The 17,287-nt window shown below is 39.7% G+C and overlaps 2 protein-coding genes across 14 annotated transcripts in view; one reads left to right on the top strand and one right to left on the bottom strand.

Annotated features, from left to right (window-relative positions):
* SETDB2 (SET domain bifurcated histone lysine methyltransferase 2) overlaps positions 1-3,799 on the top strand; it is an 80,983-nt gene extending 77,184 nt beyond the window's left edge. For both annotated transcript variants that reach the window (XM_060129578.1, XM_060129577.1), the window contains 2 exons: positions 977-1,048; positions 2,972-3,799. In XM_060129578.1, the coding sequence (XP_059985561.1) occupies positions 977-1,048; positions 2,972-3,111 (212 nt within the window). In that variant the 3' untranslated portion in view covers positions 3,112-3,799. The remainder of the gene's footprint in view (positions 1-976; positions 1,049-2,971) is intronic.
* The window catches only part of RCBTB1 (RCC1 and BTB domain containing protein 1), a 110,352-nt gene that overhangs the window by 49,458 nt on the left and 43,607 nt on the right, over positions 1-17,287 (bottom strand). For 11 of the 12 annotated variants that reach the window (XM_060129587.1, XM_060129581.1, XM_060129584.1 and 8 more), the window contains one exon: positions 10,321-12,593. In XM_060129587.1, the coding sequence (XP_059985570.1) occupies positions 12,453-12,593 (141 nt within the window). In that variant the 3' untranslated portion in view covers positions 10,321-12,452. Of the gene's footprint in view, positions 1-10,320; positions 12,594-17,287 lie in introns of those variants that run through there. The other variant, XM_060129580.1, reaches the window with a different exon arrangement.

The following is a 17,287-nucleotide window of genomic DNA, read 5'->3' as shown; positions in this document are numbered from 1 at the left end:
CAGGTTCAGTCACACACCTGCGCTCCCCCCGCTCCCTGCGGCTGAGCACGCTTGCTGCTAAGATCTGAGAATGGCATTCATTATGCTAGTTTTGATTTGACTCTAATTCTGTTCCTTAAACAAGCAAGTGCCTTTTTTGATACTGTAAAGTATAGAAGAAAGAAGTAATTTTAATGTTTTGGTTGATGTTTGGTTTAGTTAAATGTGGCCTTTCAGAAAGAGCTCTTCGGGACGCTGAAGTTCCATTTGTACGTGCAGGTATACAGCCACTTAGCCTTCTCATAACCTGTGTTAGGAGCTTAAAAACTTTATTATAAATACAGTCGACACATAACATGAGTTTGTACTGTACGGGTCCACTTATACCTGAATTGTTTTCAATAAATACTATGCAATAAAATACTATACAATCCGTGGATACAGAACCACAGATACAGAGGAACCACATATGTGGGAGGCTGACTGTGAAGTTAGTTATGCTTGGATTTGTGACTGCACGGGGGTCAGCACCCCTAACCCCACATTGTCCAAGGGTCGACTGTATAGCTGTCTTAGAAGGAAAAACCTCGACAGTCTGTATTTTGGGTAACAATGTAAAATATATGATTATTTGAAAGGGATTTTTTTCTACAGGACAAAACCAAGAAGTGTAGTTAAGAGCAAACAGACATTTGACATTCTTTTGTTCGTTTACTCTTGTCTCTAGACCAAGCACATCTCGAACTTGAGCATGCCCCTCAGAACCACCAGGGGGGTTTGTTAAAACAGATGGCTGGGCCCCATCCCTGGAGGTTCTGATCCAGTAAAGGTGCTAAGAATCTGGATTTCTAACGAGCTCCCTGGTGAGGCTGCTGCCACTGCAGTCCACAGGGGATGCCTGCTCTGTGTGCTTTTCCTTTTTGAGGGTTATTCTGTGAGGCGTTTCTGCCTATGTAAGTTATTTAAATTAAAACTGAAAATGTTCTTCTTCCTCCAGACTATGAAGAAATTGGGACTTCACTTTTTGACTGCAGATTGTTTGAAGACGCATTTGTAAATATTCAAGCAGGTATGAGTTATAACTGAGCAGCAAAGTTTATAAACATTTATCATATATATTAAGATAACACTATTCAGGTGATAAAAATCCTATTTTAGAAGAATGTTCACCCTTGCATTAAATGAAAAAGCCCATTACAAAACAATATGAGCCCTCACACACAGAAGAAAAAAATATATATACACAGGGTCACACATGCACACAGAAAAACTGCACATAAATGGAAACAGTAGTTACCTGTAGGTGACTGGATTATAGTAATTTCTTTTGTCTTAGTGCTCATTGTATTTTCCACATTTTATACATACACACAATGCTTTTGTAATCAGAAAAAGAACTCATCTAAAAAAGTGGAAACAAAAAATTAATTGCAAAATGGAAGTATTTGGGCACCATGTTTGGAAATCAGCAGGAACTGGTGAGGCTGTGATAAACCATGCTGCACTGTCTCCCTCTCACTTGGTATGATGTGTATAAATTTCAGTTCTTTCAACATTAATCTTCATATCTAATGGGAGAGGAAGGGTTGTGATTGATTCTAAAGTTCATCATCAAAAAAAAAAAAAAAAAAAGAATAGCCAAGAAACTTTTGAAAAAGAAAACCTAGTGGAAACAGAGAGTTAACCTTTCCATAAAACATCGAACAGTGGTCCTTTCACCACTATTTCAGATGCCTTCAAAACAGGCTAAGTTTCCACATTGATGAGTCTGACCTGACTTCTCCATCAAGGCTGCCCCACACAGCTGGGCAGGCTGTGCACTGCACATCCCGGTGGGAGTGGAGGGCACAGGTTGACACAGAGTTTAAGGCAGATGGCTCCCCCTGAAGTTGTACACAAACAGTGCCCTAAACTCTGTTCTTTTCCAGAGATGTATTTGTCTTTCCAGCAAGTATATTAGGAAAATAGATTTTCCCTGGGGATAAAATATTCGTTCATATTCCTGTCTCAGTATACACAAGCCTTTCTCATTTTTGTTTTCATATTACACATTTCTATTTGAATTTTGTATTACATTTATAATCAGCAGAAAAAGTCAACAATAGTGTGTTTTTTTACCAGTCTCTTGAGAATGTCTGCATACGTCTTATGGGAATATCCTTTTTTTTTTTTTAAGAGGCCTTTAAATTTTTTTTCTAAAAAGCTTTATTTTGTAGGTGACTTTCATGTATGTTTATTTTTCTTTCATATAAAAGTAACATGTTTGGAACATGTCACTACCTAGGTTAAGTTAGTTGGGAGTACATACAGTATAGTGTAGTATTTGGGGGGTGTGAGCTCCCGGGGGTGACACTATTTGGAATTGCATGAGAACCAACTTAAAAGACTTAACTTCTCACACCCCAACTGATAAAGACTCTTTTGCTTAATTCATCTTTTTCAGTGTTCCAGAAAGTTAACTGCAGGTATACAGATATTCTTGAGGTGTTTAAAAAATTGCCACTGAGTAATATTGTAGTTTATAACGCCTAACTAAAGTAGCTTCTAAGTTTCCACAATGAAAGCATTCCTATTTCTAAATAAAACCGAAAGCTTTTATGTAACATTAAAAATTGGATGCATTTCTCTGAAAGATTTGCCCTTAACTCTTGATAGTCTAATGGCATCCTCTCAACATGGATATTGTGTAGCATGAAGGTTATTTAGTTGCTGCTTTCAAATCCTCAAAAGTATACAGAAGTGCCTTTTCTGGTATAAATGTATACAAAATTTTAAAGATTTACAGACCAGCTTTATGTGTGATAAATACTAGAATTGTATCCTGAACTAGAAGAGGAAGGAAAAGCATAAAAGCATCAATTCCTGCTCACAAGACCCTAGATCCTTTTCATTTGGGGCACCGCATTGTGTACTATGCACTTTCAGAAGAGGCTAGAAATAGTGCATTGTGTATAAAACTACTGAATAACCTGAAATAATTTTCTTATTATAGCAATAGAGAATAAAATTCATCTATCTGAACAAAGGCAGCAGCAGCTGAAGGACGAGATTGAGCTACTTCAGGGCTTAAAACAAACCTTGTGCTCTGAGCTTCAGTCAAGTTCTACTTCAGATTCTTCTCTGTCTTCTTAAGAATGACCATTTCGTAAGCCAGGAATCAAGCACAGTTGCAAACAGGCTGAAAGCTGGAGACGGGCCTGTGAAAGCCACACATCTTTAGCACTAGGGCCCTCGTGTCTCTCTGGCCCTCAAACTCTGATCCTCACCAGCCCTTAACTGTTCTTGCTGATTTGGCATCTTATTCCTTTTTATTGCCTCCTCTTCCTCATCATCATCTCACTTCTACCCCTCCCCCCCAGTAAAATATTTCTGATTCTACTTGAGTAAATTGGGCCATGCCTCCCATCGCTCTAAAAATCCTCTGGTGGAGTTTTAGATTTTTAGTTCCCCCCTCCCCCACCCCCATTACAGTGAGCTAAGTGGATTCCAGGTGCTCCTGCCCCCAGGGCCTTTGCACATCCTGCTGGGAAGTCTTCACTGCTCCTCCTGCTGATGTCCTCATACCTATTCCATCTGAGAGTACTTTCTCTTCATATCCCTTCCTCGGTGTAAGCCACTCTATCATACATCAAACCACTGGAGTATAAGCAGTCTGAGGGCAGAAACTCACTATTCCTGTGTTTTCCTCCCTATCACATTCCCAGCAGCTAGCATGCTCAAAAAATGTTGAAAAAAATGCATAAACTGTTTTTATCTTTTGAGACTAGTTCCAGCCCTTTAATGTTTCTTTGATATAATAAATCTGAATGTTATACCTGTACCCAACATACCTGTGTGTTTTTTAAATTTCTCTTCAGCCACAGCACATGGGCATAACATCATCTTCAAAACAAACATTTAAAACTGGATGGTCTCTTTGAAGGTTTTTCTCAACCTAACAATATACAATTAAGATTTGTATGCCCTACTACCATGTCTGACCTCTGAAAACTTCACATTTCTACTTTTCTACCACACCACTTTGATCCACAGTAGTGCTACATATTTCAACATGAGTTTGATCTGAGTCTCCAACATGGTATCTGGCACATAATATGCTCAATATCTGCTGAAGAATATGATATAAACGAAAGAACACGTCCATTCCTGTTGTAATGGCAACCCCAGCCCAAGTCATTAATAACTGAGGGGCAAAATCTCAGTGGTTTTCAAATTTGGCTACACATCAGGATCACCTGAGGCACTTAAAAAACTACGGAAGCCAAAAAAAGATTTTGGAAGATGGCAGAGGAGACAGACTCTGAGCTCACCTCATCTGACAGGCACACCAAAATTACAACTATTTATAGAACTATGGATCAAAAAGACCGAAGCAAACAGAAAAGATCTTCTACAACTAAAGATACCAAGAAAACCACAACCAGACAGGGGGTGGGGTGAGGTGCAGAAACACAATACAGTCGAGACCCACACCACTGGGTGGGCGACCCACAAGTGGGAGAATAATCACAACTGCAGAGGTTCTTCCCAGCAAACAATGGGTCTGAGCCCCACATCTGGATCCCCAAACCCAAGGGTCTTGTGCCAGGAAGACAAGCCCTATTAACGTTTGGCTTTGAAGGCCAGTGGAGCTTACCTTTGGGAGTCCCAGAGGGCAGGGGGAAATAGAGACTCCATTCTTAAAAGGTGCACCCAAAAAACTCATGCACCAGGACCCAGGGCAGAAGAAGTAATTTGAAAGGAGCCTGGGACAGACCTACCTACTGATCGTGGCGAGTCTCCCAGAGAAGGAGGAGGCAACTGGAGCTCACCCTGGGAACAAAGACACTGGCAGCGGCCATTTCTGGGAGCACATTCCACCATGGAGACACTGGTGCCTGCAAGCGCCATTCTGGAATCCTCCCTCTAGCTTATTAGTCTCAGGATCCAGCTGTGCCCCTGCTCACTAACCTATAGGTACCAGTACCGGGATACTTCAGGCAGAACAACTGGGGTGGAGCATACACGCCCCCTTAAGACCCCCTGAGCCCACAGCCGTCCCAGGACACAGCCCTGCCCATCAGAGGGCCCAGGACCCAACTCCACATACCAGTGCACAGGCAACAGACCCAGACACCCTGGGACCCAGCTCTGTGCACCAGTGGGCAGGCATCAGCCCTAGAATCCCCTGGGCCCCAGCCCCACCCACCAGCAGGCCAGCACCAGTCCTGGGACCACCTGAGCCCAAGCCCCGCCCACCAGGAGGTAAATTCAAGTTTCAAGACACCCCAGGCCCTGCAGCCAGCTGTGTCAGGAGATGACCCCACCTGCCAGCTGTCTGACACCAGCTCTGGAACCCCTGGGCCCTGCAGTGAGACCCCAGGACCTGGCTTCACCCACCAGTGGGTGGGAACCAGCCCCAGATCTCACGGACCTGACTCCTGGCTCCAGTGAGCCAGCACGAGCCCCAGGGCCAGCCTCCCGGGGTTCCACAGCTGGCCACCTCATGATCCACGCTGCCAACCAGTGACTGGCTCCTCCATACAAGGCAGGGCCTGGCAACCAATCAGACCAGAGGCCAGCCACACCCACCAGGCTGCCCACAGTAGTCAGCCCACCACAGCAGAAGGACCCACACAGCCCACATGGAGGGTGCCCCTATAGCATATAGCTCCGGTGACGAGAGGGGAGTGCATTGCTGGGACACATAAGACATCCCCTACAAAGGGCCACTTTTCCAAAGTCAGGAATCATAACCAACCTACCTGATACCCAGAAATAAATACAGTAAGTTAGGCAAAATGAGGGGACAGAGGAATATGTTCCAAACGAAAGAACAAGATAAAACCCCAGAAGAAGAAATAAGTGGAGACACAGTTCAAGGTAATGATCATAAACTTGATCAAAGAATTCAGAATAAAAATGAATAAACAGAACAAGAAGTTAGAAGTTTTTAAAGAAGAGTTAGAAAACATAACAACCAAACAGATGAAGAATACAATAACCAAAATGAAAAATACACGAGAAGGAATCAAAAGTAGACTAAGTGACACAGATGAACAGATCAGTGAGCTGGAAGACAGAGTAGTGGAAATCACTGATGCTGGACAGAAAAAAGAATAGAAAGAAATAAGGACAGTTTAAGAGACCTGAGACAACAACAAGCATACTAACATTCACATTACAGGGATCCCAGAAAGAGAAGAGAGAGAGAGAAAGGGCCTGAGAACATATTTGAAGACACAGTAGCTAAAGACTCCCCTAACCTGGAAAAGGAAACAGTCACCCAAATCCAGGAAGCACAGAGTCCCAAACAGGATCAACCCAAAGAGGACCACACCCAGACATATTATAATTAAAATGGCAAAAATTAAAGATAAAGAGAGAATATTAAAAGCAACAAGGGAAAAGCAACAAGTTATCAATACTTATAAGGAAACTCCATTAAGGATATCAGCTGACTTTTCAGCAGAAACTCTACAGACCAGAAGGGAGTGGCACAATATATTTAAAGTGATGACAGGGAAAAACCTACAACCAAGAATACTTTACTTGACAAGGCTCTCGTTCAGATCTGATGGAGATCAAAAGTTTTACAGACAAGCGAAAGCTAAAAAAGTTCAGTGCCACCACCAAACCAGCTTTACAAGAAATGTTAAAGGAAATTTTTTAGTGAAAAAGAAAAGGCCACAACTAGAAACATGGAAATTATGAAAAGAAAAAGCTCATTGGTGAAGGCAAACATACAGTAAAGATAGGAAATCAGCCATGAACAAAGCTAGCAGGAAGGTTAAAAGACAAAGTAGTAAAATTGTCTATATCCACAATAAGCAGTTAAGGGATACAAAAAATAAATAGATTTAAAATATGATGCCAAAAACAGTAATCATGAGGAGAAGAGAGTACAAATGTAGGGCTGTTAAAATGCATTTGAAATTAAGAGATCAGCAACTTAAAATAATCACATATATATATACAGATTGCTATATAAAAACCTCATGGTAACTGCAAACCAAAAATGTATAATAGATACACAGACAAAAAAGAGAAAGGAATCCAAACATAACACTAAAGATAGTCATCAAATCACAAGGAAAAAGAACAAAGAAGAAGAACAAAAAAGAACTATAAAAACAACCCCAAAACAATTAACAAATGGCAGTAACTACATACATATCAATAATTACTTTAAATGTAAATGGATTAAATGCTCCAATCAAAAGACATATAGACTGGCTGAATGGCACAAAAACAAGACCTGTACACATGCTTCCTACAAGAGACTCACTTCAGATCTAAAGACACATGCAGACTGAAAGTGAAGGGATGGAAAAGGGCATTCCATGCAAATAGAAATTAAAAGAAAGCGGGGGTAGCAATATTGTACCAGACAAAATAGACTTTGAGGTGGGAGAGGGAGGATGGACGGGAGGCTCAAGACGGAGGGGATATGGGGACATGTGTACGCATATGGCTGATTTGCTTTGTTGTGCAACAGAAACTAACACAGTATTGTGAAGCAATTATACTCCAATAAAGAACTATTAAAAAAAAAAGACTGTAAAGAAGGACATTACATAATGATCAAGGGATCAATCCAAGAAGAGGTAACAATTGTAAATATATATGCACTCAACATAGGACCACCTAAATACATAAAGCAAATATTATCAGACATAAAGGGAGAAACTGACAGTAACACAATAATAGTAGGGGACTTTAACACCTCAATTACATCAATGGACAGATCGTCCAGACGGAAAATCAATAAGGAAACACTGGCCTTAAATGACACATTAACCATTGACAAAACAGGAAGACAACCTACTTAATGGTAGAAAATATATGCAAATGATACGACTGATAAAGGGTTAATATCCAAAATATATAAACAGCTCATACAACTCAACATCAAAAATACAAACGAAATTAAAAAATGGGCAGAAGACCCGAATGGACATTTCTCCGAAGAGGACATACAAATAGATGGCCAACAGGCACACACAAAGATGCTCAACGCTGCTAACACTAGGGAAATGCAAATCAAAACTACAATGAGATATCACCTTACACCTGTCAGAATGGCCATCATCAAAAAGACCACAAATAGGGGAGCTTCCTGGTAGTCTAGTGATTAGGATTCACTGCCGTCACTGCTGTGGCCCGGATTCAATCCCTGGTTGGGGAACTGAGATCCCACAACTTGCACAAAGCGGCAAAATAAATAAATAAAAAGACCATAAATACCACCAAATGTTGGCAAAGATGTGGAGAAAAGGGAACCCTTGTACCCTAATGGTAGGAATGGAAATTGGTGCAGTCACTGTGGAAAACAGTATGGAGGTTCCTCAAAAAACTAAAAATAGAACTATCATATGATCCAGCAATCCCACTCCTGGGTATATCTCCAAAGAAAGTGAAAACACTAATTCGAAAAGATATGTGCAACCCAATGTTCACAGCAGCATTATTTACAATAACCATGATATGGAAGCAACCATGTGTCCATCAACAGATGAATGGATAAAGATGATGTGGTGTGTGTGTGTGTGTGTACTAGTCAGTCATCAAAAAGAATGAAATTCTGACATTTGCAGCAACATGGATGGACCTGGACAGTATTATACTTAGTGAAATAAGTCAGAGAAAGACAAATACTGTATGTTATCACTTATATATGGAATTTAAAAATAAAACCAACTATTGAGTATAACAAAAAAGAAACAGGCTCACAGATACAGAGAACTAGTGGTGACAAGTGGGGTATGGGAAGGGGGAGGGGCAAGGGGGGTAGGGAATTAAGAGGTACAAACTAGTATGTATAAAATAAACTATAAGGATATACTGTATTGCACAGGGAATACAGCCAATATTTTATAATAACTATAAATGGAGTATAATCTATAAAAATTGTGAATCACTATGTTGTATATCTAAAACTAAGATAATATTGTAAATCGACTATACCTCAATTAAAAAAAAAAAAACCAAGACTCCATCCCAGACCCACTGAATAAAGATTTCCCCTGGTCTAGATGATGCTGTAACTTCAGCTTCCCTCCCTGATGATACATCCTATAGCAAAGCTTATCTGAGTAACAGTTCTGATGTCATGATGTTTATTTCTTAAAAAAACCCTCTGTCCACCACTTTACTTTCAAATTTCACCATTCATGGTGGTAACTCAGCACAAGGGAGCAACATGTATTTGTCATCAAGTGGCAAATATCGGGCAAATTAAAACAGACCTGGATTTTTACTTTAGCTGTGTCACTGCTGAAACAATTATTTAATATGAGACTAATTCTGCCTACTTTACGGTACAAAATATGGGCACTAAAAAAGAAAATGCGTGTGAAGCACAGGGCATTAAAATGCCTGGCATTGTGGGAAATAAATGTTCTCATCCACACCACACACACAAACACATGCCCTCCCCTTGCCAACATTTCCACCTGAGGGGCCCTGGTTTATTTTCCCATTCTAACCAAACAAACTTGCTTATGGTAAAGTTCTGGAAGGCTCATTATTCCGAACCACCTCTAAGCCCTTGCTTGGGCCACTGACCGTTGTTTTGGAAATGAGCTAAAAGGACATTTGTGTTGCCCCCTGTGCTGCACAAACATGACCTTCAGAACAATTGCTTCTCATACTAACCCTACTGGGTTTCCTCTCAATGACTTAACGAAAAGCTGTTTATAAATGTTATTATGTTGTTAATTCCTAAACCTCTCTCCTCTCTCCCAATAATTTTTACATTCCTTGAGGATAGGGACCATGTCTCTCCCTTCATTTATAAGTCCCCAAAAGGATCCAGATACGTTTTTCTACTGTGACAGTTCAATTGTAGTATCTTTCGGCAGGAACAAAACCAAAGCGTATCTTCTGGGGTGGGGAGGATAATCGAGAAACAGCATGTTCATGGTGGTACCTGTTTTTAGTCTGATACCCAAGAATCACAGTACTGGTTTTTTTTAAACTGTGGCAAAATACACATTACCATGTTAACCGTGCTAAAGTGTACAGTTCAGTGGCGTTAAGTCCATTCACGTTGTTGTGTATCGTCCACGCATAGAACTCTTTCCATCTTGCAAAACTGAAACTCTGTACCTATTAAACAATAACCGCTTATACCCTTTCTCCCAGCCCCTGCCAACCACCATTCTATTTCCTATGAATCTGACTACTCCAGGGACCTCATGTAAATGGAATCATACAGTACTTGTCCTTTTGGGACTGGCTTATTTCACTTAGCGTAATGTCCTCAAGGTTCATCCAAGCTGCAGCATGTGTCAGAATTTCCTTCCCTTTTAAGGCTGCCAGATTATTGATTTTTGAGAGGGAAAAAAATAACTCTACATGCCTATTTTAACAGATTGCTTTATTTATTAATATGTCACTCTAAACATTACATATATACAACCTATATAACTAGCGTATCAAACCTTGTTCCAGTAGGAAGTTCAAGAGTACATTTTAGGGCTATGTGAAGAAATACCAATACTTTGGCTTTCACTATTATATCAGATGAAAAAAAGAATTCAAAGAATAGTTTTCATCTCCTGCTATGATTAACAACAAAACCAAGTAGAAAAATAAGAAAGCCTATTTTTAAAAAAAAAAACCAACACAAGATACTCAAGTACTTTCTGAGAGACTTTTTTCTGTTCTCTTCACTGAAAATATAGTCATACAAATTACTCAGTAATCTAATATGAGAAGTGGTTCTTCACCTATTGGGAACTCAGTAAATATTTGTTTAGTGAATGAACTATCTATGGAAATGGATCTATGTTAATTTGTGCTTTTTTAAAGTTTTTTTTCAAGTAAGAGCAATAGTAAACTTACTGAAGTTCTTGTTTTGTCCAGATCATAAGCCTATAGACAGTGACTGTTAGAAACACTACCCGTCATAGCTAATAATCAAATTAATGTACATTTATCAACCTAGTAAGAAAATTCTATTATGTTGCAGAACTAATTCTAACCTAATAACTCACTGGGCTTCAATCACTTGCAACATGGTAAAGAAAAGGGGGCTGAGACTTGCGGGTTTATGTCATCTATCAATGAATTTCCATCTTTGGGCCCTCACCCCCCAATATACACTTAGAAACATTGCTAAAAACAGTAGCTGCAGCATCTCTTCACCCTCTTTTTAATTGGGGTCTGAAAATGGATTCGGTCTCTAAATTCAGATGGAGGACCTTCCAAACATGACACAGTTCACTAAAGGAGCCCCCACAAATGGAAATGAGTCCGTGGGCCAGAGAGCAGAACAAAGCTTTGTCCTTGAAGCAAGCTCAACGGGCACACGTGATAAAACTCAGAGTTGAACACTCTTACTTCCCAAAGTCACATTTCATAACCAGACCAAAAAAACACCCTCATAATTTAGATCCTTTTTCAAAGTTACCTAACACAATTAAAAGGAAAGGAAAATCAAACGTGAAAGCTGGTGACATTTCAAATAAGCAAAATGTGTGACAGCATTTGGCATAGATAAAAATCGATTAAAAACAAATTCTATTAAGTCCTGTAAGAAACTTGGTTTTAAGAACCACTTATTTGAGTCGGACGTAGCAGATCTGATGATTCAGCAACCACAATTCAGGAAGGCAAGAGTACATTGAATATATCACTATTTTCCTCTTATATGATTAGCATTTATAGGAGAAAAGGTGGGGGGATTTAAATTTGGGTTCTCAAATTTAACCTTAAGAAAACGCTGTTAGTAGTGGAGACTCTGAGTTATAAAATATCCACTTTCACCCAAATGAAGTTTCTTTCATTATCAAGTTTTCACAGATAGTTCTACATTACGACTCTTTACGTACTTAAGTCTTAAGAGAAACCCCGACTAACCTAGAAATTCATCTTCACATAATTATCATTTCAATAGGCTTATATTAAATTGAATATTATTTTGAAGTTAAAAAAGTCATCAATAATGCAAATACACAAACAAAAGCCTCAGACAATCTTAACTATTCCTTCACAGTGAAGCTACTGAACTAGCAACTAATGCAGCCCTTCAACAAGCCCCCAAGTCAGCATCTGTCATTCCCAGTGGGGCCTCTACACCTCTCACAGTTGGCACCCTATCCCAACCCCTGGCGTCAAAAGGGTTGTCGATATGCAAGCCAGGAGACTTGCCGCAAAGCCCCCTTTCCAACTTCAGGAGTTCCTCTAATCAAAACCAAACCAAACAAAAAACAACCAACCAGCTAGACTTTCACCCTTGTACAATGTCCCAGCCAAACGTTAAGGTCACATTTAAAATATACACATCTGGAAATAAGGGTTGTTTAAAATGGGTTCAGGAAAAGCCGTACACCCTTCCTGTATCCTTACACAGAGAACTGTATCTCCATGTGAGCAAATCAACCTGATGGGCTCTTTTACCTGCAGAATTACATCACCCATAGAGCACAAACGACACACCATCACCAGCAGCCCCAGAGCACTCACACAAAACCCAGCAGTCTTGGGCTTCAGTTCTTAAAGGCTCCACATTTACTGGCTTTAGCAATGAATTCCTTTAGCAGAGGGCCATCCATTTGCCAAAATGCTGCAGTCTGTGTAACTTCTGTCAAATGATTGATGCAAAACTTAAAGCAGAATTCTTCTAAATCCTGGACACACACAACAAAAATAAAAACAAGAAGAGGCCTTTTTTAATTAACTTTGAATTACTTCTCTCCAGCTCCCTCACCCTCCCCCAGAAGAGATTTGAGGCCAGAAACCTCAAACTAGGCAAACAAGTGACCACAGGTACATGTCAGAAAAATACAAACTATTTACTCACCACACAGTAAAAGCAATGGTTCCCCTACTCAAGTCTGACTCTTCAAAACACACACACACACACACACACACACACACACACACACACACACACACACACACACAGTGGGGGGTGATTTCCTCATGGTTATCACATAGTCTAGTCACTCAAAGACATGGTTTTAAAAAGCTGAAACAACTTTTGTCCATATCATATGTTTTACCACATTCAAGAAGTCAGAGAAAAGAATTAAGATGTGCGTCATTTGGTCCAAGGAAGCAAAGACTTTAAGAAACAGAAAAGTGATGAAGAGAAATGGTCAACCTAAAGTGACACATTAAAAATAAAACTTCCAAAGACCTTAAATTCACTTTCATGCTCTCCTATATAAAAATGCCCTCATTTTTAAAGCCACAAAGAATAATATACTACAACTTCCACCATGCTAATTTCTCGGATAGTCAATCCACAAAAGAATAGTCACAGAGACTTGACTTTTCAGTTAGACAAATGGAAGTTACCAACTATCAACATTCAGAGGGAGAGTAACATACACAAGTGGCAAGCCAGAACAATTTAAAAATCTATTTCTGGGCTTCCCTGGTGGCGCAGTGGTTAAGAATCCGCCTGTCAATGCAGGGGACACGGGTTCAAGCCCTGGTCCGGGAAGATCCCACATGCTGCGCAGCAACTAAGCCCATGCACCACAATTACTGAGCCCGTGTGCCACAACTACTGAAGCCTGCACGCCTAGAGCCCGTGCTCCGCAATAAGAGAAGCCATCACAATGAGAAGCCCGCGCACCACAACGAAGAGTAGCCCCTGCTTGCTGCAACTAGAGAAAGCCCGCGCACACAGCGAAGACCCAACACAGCCAAAAATAAATAAATAAAGTTTTAAAAAAAGATCTATTTCTCCCTATGCTAAGACATGCTTTCATCTCCAGCAAAACTCTACTATATTGTTGTTTGTCCCTTCAAGCATTGGAACAGGGGCTTCCCTGGTGGCGCAGTGGTTAAGAATCTGCCTGCCAATGTAGGGGACACAGGTTCGAGCCCTGGTCTGGGAAGATCCCACATGCCGCGGAGCAACTAAGCCCGTGTGCCACAACTACTGAGCCTGCACTCTAGAGCCCGCAAGCCACAACTACTGAAGCCCGCGTGCCTAGAGCCCGTGCTCCACAACAGGAGAAACCACCGCAATGAGAAGCTCGTGCACTGCGATGAAGAGTAGCCCCCGCTCACTGCAACTAGAGAAAGCCCGTGCGCAGCAACGAAGACGCAACACAGCCAAAAATAAAATAAATTAAAAAAAAAAAAGTGGAACATATTTACTAAATCAATTAGGTACCTGGAATGTACACAAAGATGAAGTCTAACAGCTCAGTTTCTGTAACGTGGCCAACAATACTGAAGGTCAGTACTCAGGGTTCTGTCAAACTAGGAGCTCAACAACTGTTAAACTGTAGGGTCTTGGCTTCGTGTTTCCCAGCCACCACCAAATGAGAATTTTAGGCAGGGTGGGGAAGGGCCGCATCCGCATACAGAAACACCCCTTTCAGACCCCTGCAAACGAACACTTCCTTATTCTAAGAGTCTCTCGTCCCTCCCCTCCAGGCATATAACCAGTAAGAGATAAACCACATTTAATGTCTCTCAGCCAGCTACTGTCAGAGTTTTATTCTCCAGATAATTGGAAATGCATTTAAAATGTTAGCACAATACGTGAATCCATGTTTTTTAAAAAGAGATTCCCAGTGGGGTGAATGGACAGCTGAATGCTCGGGTGTATTACAATAAACTAAAATGTTAAACAATAGAAAACATTTTCTCTCTCACATTATTATTAAATAATGAAAAAGCACTACTCCTGGTATCATAACCCAATGGTTAATAAATAGCTCTAGGGACTAAATGATACCCCACGGAAAGATGAAAGTCTTATTTTAATCTTGTTTATCAAAAATAGAAAACTAGTTTATCTACATATAACTTAGGAAGAAGGAGCCAGTCACAGCACAAAAAGTTCTTCAAACCATGTACTGTATCAGATAAGGATCTTTAAATATTAAGTTTTAATTATATAATTTCAAATTCAAAGGAGAAAGAGAGGACACTAAATTCTGACACTGCAAAACCTTACCACTTCTGTATCTGTTTATTTGGAATTAAAGACCTTGGTAGTATAATGAAAAAGTGAGTTTATTCAGTTTACCTACTGTATAGATTACCTTGAGTATAAACTTTTAAGAACTTTTTTATATGGTACAGGTATACAAATGGTGCTTCTAATTACAAATCAGTTCATATACCTATGAAAATAGTTTTATCAAACTGCCTTCCCTTCCCCTCCAATTAGTTTGGAAAGATTTCTCAGTACAGTAGATACTTGAAAACCACAGGGGTTAATCCAAGTACAATTAATAGTTGGCCCTCCACAATCGCAGGTTCAACCAACCGTGGATCATGTAGTACTGTAGTGTTTACTACTGAAAAATACCCACATGTAAGTGGATCTGTGCAATTCAAACCTGTGTGGATCAAGGGTCAACCGTATTCAACAAATGTTTAACAGTTTCAAGAATACTGAAAATAATCTAAATCTGGGTTGTTTAAATAACTAATTACACGTTGGATAAGGCAGAACTTGGGAAAAGGAAGCATTGAACACACTTGAAGAGAGAAACTGGAATTTGCACGTTCATTTGCCTGAACCAGAGAGTGGCACAGCCAAGCACATTCACTTCGCAACCTGAGCCAGTGTGCTATTGATGTTGACGTGTGGATTAGATAAACACCCTTCTGATAATTCTTAAATACTATAAAAACCTACATGATCTGTTCACCTCACGCTGCAAACGATCAGATCTTCAATTACCTAGAAGAAAATGCAACTCTTACCCAACTAATAAGTCAACTATAACAGGACTGCTGGGCTTAAAAAAAAAAATTTCTAAGAAGGATGACAAGGACCACTTGACCAGTAGATGAAAAAAGTTCCTAAGAGTCTTCTCAAGGCCATGGAATAAGAAAGTGGGGAAGGGTGTAAAATCAAGGAGTCTAATATGGTATTCTTGGTGTTTTAGAAACCAAAGTCCATGTTTATGACATTCTGTGGTGAAATTATTGTAAGTGGTTCTGGGGCAAATCAGATATCAGATTTGTTATAATTAATAAGGAAGATCAAAATAAAATATTGCTATTCTGAATTTACAAATTTGCTCCAAATCTTTAAGCATTTAAATTAAATTATTCCAATAACTATACACACTCTGAAAATAAGTTGTTTTTCCTTTCCACAGATTTTCTTTAGAAACAAAACACAGAGAACTGATGGTCTTAATATCCACATTTTAAAAATGCTAATGCAGCCTTCAACGGAGTTCTTATCCAGCCTTAAAATCTAAAATACATGAGAGTGCTAGGACTTCCTGTGGAGGGACACTTGGCCAGGGTGAGACCTCTGTGTTACAGGCCACCCTTGAGACACATTTCAGACGGCAGATACCGAGAACCACACCTAACTGTCCAAACGTGTTGTTAAAATAATTAGATAACAAAACCCAAACACTATAGTCTCTAATTCACTTGATAGTATAGTTGACCCTTGAACAACGCAGATTTGAATTGCGCGGGTCCACTTACCCAGGATATTTTTCAATAGTACATACTACAGCCCTACAGGATCTAAGTTTGGTTGAATCCGCAGATGCGGATGAACGAGGGATATGGAGGGCTGACTGTAAGTTATACGCGATTAATCCCTGCATTGTTCAAGGGTCAACTGCATATCAAGTACAAAATATTCCACATCAAAGTAGGTTTTGATTTTGTTTTTTAGAATGTATGTAAGTGTCTCACTGTACTGGAAAAAAATTTTAAAGGTGCCTTCTCTCACTACCCAAAAAGTATTTTACAGTCTACTGATCACAAAAAACTTTTAATTTAACCCCCTGAAAAAAAGAAATAAATGCTGACCATCTGGCTTTAGTGCGAAGCTTTCCAATACTCATATCCCAAATCAATTTTGGAATTAGATTCCTGGCTCATATTTATTGCTTCTCCCACCAAAAGCAAAATTTTAAGACATAGCTGCTCAGAAAGTAGGATTTTCTGGAAAGTTCTCTATTCTGGTTAAACAGAAAAAAATCCCCAACTGTTTCTTCTGATGTTCAAATAGACACAGAAAACAAAAATCTCCTGAAAAGAAACAGTGTAAATAGAAGCATTTCAAAATATTAAAAAAAAAAAAAGTTTATAATGGGATCAGAACTATCACGAGACAATGTTTTATATGCATTTTCTCCCTTGATGTCGATACTTATTCAGGTTTGTACTAGAGGAATATTTAAGTGCTCCTTCTCCAAGTCCTTCTTTACTTTATAAAGACATGCAGAAAGTTTGACAATGCATTCATTAATGCAAGGGTTCCACAACAATTAGCTTACTTTTTAAAATCTCCACAACTACTGAGTCAATACATTTTCGCTCTTTTTATGTATGTCCATTTGCTTCAAAATTCTCTTGTTAAAAGGAGGCATGG

Source organism: Lagenorhynchus albirostris, chromosome 18 (assembly GCF_949774975.1).
Source record: "Lagenorhynchus albirostris chromosome 18, mLagAlb1.1, whole genome shotgun sequence".
NCBI lineage: Eukaryota > Metazoa > Chordata > Mammalia > Artiodactyla > Delphinidae > Lagenorhynchus > Lagenorhynchus albirostris.
The sequence above is the reverse complement of the archived record's forward strand: the minus strand, read 5'-3'. Positions and strand labels throughout refer to the sequence as shown.